The sequence below is a fragment of the Coenobita brevimanus genome, chromosome 73, assembly GCF_032717465.1.
Source record: "Coenobita brevimanus isolate Jiangsu-jjx chromosome 73, ASM3271746v2, whole genome shotgun sequence".
NCBI lineage: Eukaryota > Metazoa > Arthropoda > Malacostraca > Decapoda > Coenobitidae > Coenobita > Coenobita brevimanus.
Window position 1 is genome coordinate 36,368,949 of NC_137026.1, and position 5,000 is coordinate 36,373,948.

A 5,000-nucleotide genomic window follows, 5' to 3' on the forward strand; every position below is an offset into this window, starting at 1 on the left:
GGAAGGAGAGAGGGAGGGATGGAGGGAAGGAGAGAGGGAGGGATGGAGGGAAGGAGAGAGGGAGGGATGGAAGGAAGAAGAAAAGAGGGAAGGATGAAGGAAGAAAGGAGGGAGGGATGGAGGGAAGGAGAAAAGAGAGAGGGATGGAGGGAAGGAGAGAGGGAGGGATGGAGGGAAGGAAGGAGGGAGGGATGGAGGGAAGGAGAGGGGGAGGGAAGCTGAGAGGAAGGAAACAGAGACAGGGAGGGAGGGAGGCACTCAGGTGGAACCCTCCCTCCCCTCCCTAAGCAGAGGGAGGGAGGGAGGGAGGGAGAGAGATGGAGGGACGTAGGAAGAAAATGGTAAGATACGAAACAAGGAAGGAAACTATGAATGAAGAGAGAGAGAGAGAGAGAGAGAGAGAGAGGGGGGGCAGGGTTAGGCAGAGTAAGGTAGGCAGCGTAAGGCAGGGATGAGAAGGGTAAGGTAGGGAAGGAAAGATTGAGGCAGGGTATATAAGATTCCAGAGGCAAAGTGAGGCAGAGTAAGGCAGGGTTGGTGAGGCTGAGAAAGGCAGGATTGGTAAGCAGAGTAAGGCAGGGTTGGTAGGCAAAGTAAAGCAGTAAGATAGGGTGAGGCAGAGGAAGGTAGTGTGAGGCAGGGTTGGTGAGGTAAAAAGCGAGGTACAATGAGGCAGAGAGAAAGGTAGAGTTGGTGAGGAAGAGAGAGGCAGAGTCATGCAGGGTTGGTGAGGCAGAGTAAGGCAGGGTGGTGAGGCAGTGAGGCGTTCCGTGGCTGGTGAGGTTCCCGTCACTGGCTATTAATCGAGGTGCAGGTGGTCACTGGGAGGGGAGGGGAGGGGAGGGGAAGGGAGGGGAGGGGAGGGGAGGAAAGGGGAGGGGAGGTAGGGGAGGGGAGGGGAGGGGAGGGGAGGAAAGGGGAGGGGAGGTAGGGGGAGGGAGGGAAAGGGGAGGGGAGGAAAGGGGAGGGGAGGGGAGGTAAAAGGGGGAGGAGGGAGGGTGAGAAAGGCAGAAAGGGTGGGGGAGGTAAAGGGAGGAGGGGAGGGGGGAAGAGTGAGAGGGGGAGACAGATGAGGGGGATGTGAAAGGGGGAGAGAGAGATGGGGAGGGGAGATACGGACTGTGAGAGAGGGAAGTGGGGAGGAGGGAGGGGGAGGAAAGAGGCTGAGTAAATGTAGGTAGAGAGGGGAGGGAAGGAGAGGGGGTGGGGGAGAGGAAGAGGGGAGAGGGGGGAGGGGAAAGAAGGAGGGGAGCAAGGAGATTCTGGGGAGGAAGGGAAAAGGAAAGGGAGGGGGGAGAGGAGGAAGGGAGATGGGGAGGGGAAGAGTGAAGAGGGAAGGGAGAGAAGGATAGTGAGAGGAACATTCACACACACACACACACACACACACACACACACACACACACACACACACACACACACACACACACACACATTTTAGCAGTAACTTTCAAACACACTCAGTAACACCTCTCTCTCTCTCTCTCTCTCTCTCTCTCTCTCTCTCTCTCTCTCTCTCTCTCTCAGGTGTGTCACTTATTTTAACATATCACTCAGTTCTCTCTCTCTCTCTCTACATATCACAAAATCCTCCCCCGTTGTCATTGTATATTGCTGCTTCCCTTTCTCTCCTTTACTCTCTCTCTCTCTCTCTCTCTCCCTCCCTCTCTCTCTCTCTACTCACCCCCACCAGCAGCAGGGAGGGGGGTTTATGGCAGTCACACCCCCCCGCCCTCTCAGCCTGGTCCACCAAATTTCCTATGAAGCTTCGAAGGGCTTGCAGGTGCCTGGAACGAGGAGAAAGAACGATTAGGTGTCTATCTATTGACTCTATCTATCTGGTGTGTCTGTCTATTGGCTCTATCTATCTGGGGTGTCTATCTATTGGCTCTATCTATCTGGGGTGTCTATCTATTGTCAGTATTCTCTCCTGCAATAATAATAATAATAATAATAATAATAATAATAATAATAATAATAATAATAACAACAACAGTGGTAGTAGTAGTAGTAGTAGTAGTAGTAGCAGCAGTAGTAGTAGTAGTAGTAGTAGTAGTAGTAGTAGTGGTGGTGGTAATAGTAATAATAATAATGAGAGAGAGAGAGAGAGAGAGAGAGAGAGCAGCAACGGTACATATGGAGGGGAGGGAGGGAGGGGGTGAACTGCAGTACATGGAGGGGAGGGGAGGGGAGGGGAGGGGAGGGAGGTAAGGATGGATGGAAAGTAGGTTAAGAAGACAGAGGGAAGGAAGAAAGGAAGGAAGGAGAGAGAGAGATGGAGGAAAGAAGAGAAGGAGGGAGGGAAGAAGGGAGGAAGGAAGAGACGTAAAGAGGAAAAATTTGAAGGAATGAAGGAAGGAAAAGGGAAGGAAGGAGGAAAGAGAAAGACAAGGAAGGAAGGAGGGAAGGAAGGAAGGAAGGAAGATAAAAATACTGAAGGGAATGAAGGAAATATTGAGAGAGAAGAAAATTGAGAGAGAGAGAGAGAGAGAGAGAGAGAGAACTGAGGGCACGTAGTTCATTTATACACATTAATTTATTCCTCTCTCTCTCTCTATGTATGTACGTGTGTGTGTGTGTGTGTGTGTGTGTGTGTGTGTGTGTGTGTGTGTGTGTGTGTGTGTGTAATGTATGAATGCATGTATGTATGAATGAATGCATCTACTCATTCTTACTTCCTAATAATCTCTCCCTTTCTCTCTCTCTCTCTCTCTCTCTCTCTCTCTCTCTCTCTCTCACCTCAGCAATGGAATCTCTCACTCTCATCTTGTTATGTAAATCATATCCGTGAGGAGAGAGAGAGAGAGAGAGAGAGAGAGAGAGAGAGAGAGAGAGAGAATAAAAAACACGTAGGCACAATATGAAAATCACACACACACACACACACACACACACACACACACGCTAACCATAAGAGAGAGAGAGAGAGATTAAAGCTAGCTCTAAAGGCACATCTGGCAACCCCTCTCAGTTCAGTGCTCCCTACATCGTCAAGAACAGCATTTACTAAGAAGCTTAAGGGTTCGCAACGTATGATTTTTAGCGACTTAGCCTGAATATATGGGTAGAATATATATGTGTAGAATATATGGGCAGAATATATATGGGTAAATATTTATGGGTAGATGGGTAGGTTAATATGCAAAATAAATCGCTAAGGATAAGGTATTAAGTCTCCAAAATGTTCCTACCAATTCTCTCTCTCTCTCTCTCTCTCTCTCTCTCTCTCTCTCTCTCTCCCTACCAAAATCCTACCAAATGCTTTAAAATAAGAGAAGATTAATATACAAAGAATAAATCGCAACGGGAAGGGAAGTACGGGATGCAAGGAAACGAATGCAATGTTTTTGATTGTGTGTGTGTGTGTGTGTGTGTGTGTGTGTGTGTGTGTGTGTGTGTGTGTGAGAGAGAGAGAGAGAGAGAGATTGTTGAATATGTTCATTAGTATTTCAGTGTGTGTGTGTGTGTGTGTGTGTGTGTGTGTGTGTGTGTGTGTGTGTGTGTGTGCTGCCATCTGTGTGTACATTTTATATTAACACAAGCGCATGAACCTCGTGTGCATAACAAGGATGTGTAAGTAACTAGTTTTTGTACACACAGAAAAAACGTACATGAACTTAATTGTTGCTTGTGGCGAGGATGTGTGCAGGAAATCATGTGTGTATGTATGTATGTGTGTATGTATGTATGTATGTATGTATGTACGTACGTGTTTAATCTGCTCTGTGTGAATGGTATACTTGTGTGTGTGTGTGTGTGTGTGTGTGTGTGTGTGTGTGTGTGTGTGTGTGTATCCATCCATGTACGTGTGTGTGTGCGTCAGTACGTGTGTGCGTCCTTGAGGTGTCAGAGCGTCACCTGGGAAGCGTACAGGTGTAGTTCTTCGCTAATTAATCCAGGTAATGAAAAACACACACCTTGTCAAGCACACCTATGTAGTATTTTGTTTTACCTGGTCTTCTGCCTTTGTTTCTTTTTCTGATTCTTCCTCTTATTCCAGATTATTATTATTATTATTATTATTATTATTATTATTATTATTATTTTTACTACTACTACTACTACTACCAACACCACTATCATCATTATTGCTGGTATTATTATTATTATTATTATTATTAGTACTAGTAGTAGTAGTATTACCGCATACTACTACTACTACCAACACCATCATCATTATTATTATTATTATTATTATTATTATTATTATCATCATCATCACCACCACCACCACCATCACCATCATTATTCACACACCACACCACACCACACACCACACCACCACAGGAGTTGCAGGTTGTGGTGGTTGCAAAGATATTTTAAGACTGCAATGTTGAGTCTTGAGAACAGAAGATGTGGGGGAGGGAGGGGGGGAGGAAAGTGGAGTAGGGGGAGGGAAGAGAGAAGGGGAGGGAGGAAAAAGGGAAGGGGGCAGAGGAAGAAAGAGGTTGGTAGGAAAGTGAATGGAGGGAAGGAGGGGAGGAAGGAAAGAGGGAAGGAGGAGGAAAGAGGGTTGGTAGGAAAGTGGAGAAAGGGGAGGAAAGAGGGATGGGGAGGGAGGAAAGAAGGCAGGCAGCAAAGTGGTTGAGGGAGAATGGGAGAAGGGAGGGGAGGGAAGGGGAAGGAGGGGGAGGAAATAATACAGGAGGAAGGGAGGAAAATGGAGAGAGGGAGAAGGAGGGGAGAGAGAAGATGGGAGAGGAGGAAAAGGTGAAGAGAGAGAAGAGGAAAGGGAGAAGAAAAGACGAAGGGAGAGAGAATGAAAGGAAGGGAGGAAGGGGGGAGGGATGGAGAGAGAGAGAGAGAGAGAGAGAGAGAGAGAGAGAGAGAGAGAAGCAGGAATAAAAAACAAAGAATAAAAGATGAATTCTAAGACACACACACGCACGCACACACACACACACACACACACACACACACACACACACACACACACTAAAAAAAACACTAAACGACAAAATATATGATATTAAAATGATGAATTGTCAAAAAGAATTTAT

At 46.8% G+C, this 5,000-nt stretch overlaps 1 protein-coding gene across 1 annotated transcript in view; it reads right to left on the reverse strand.

Moving 5' to 3' along the window:
- The window catches only part of LOC145407538 (uncharacterized), a 59,519-nt gene that overhangs the window by 15,255 nt on the left and 39,264 nt on the right, over nt 1-5,000 (reverse strand). Inside the window, exon 2 of the mRNA XM_080278460.1 lies at nt 1,685-1,787. Within this exon, the coding sequence (XP_080134586.1) occupies nt 1,685-1,787 (103 nt within the window). The remainder of the gene's footprint in view (nt 1-1,684; nt 1,788-5,000) is intronic.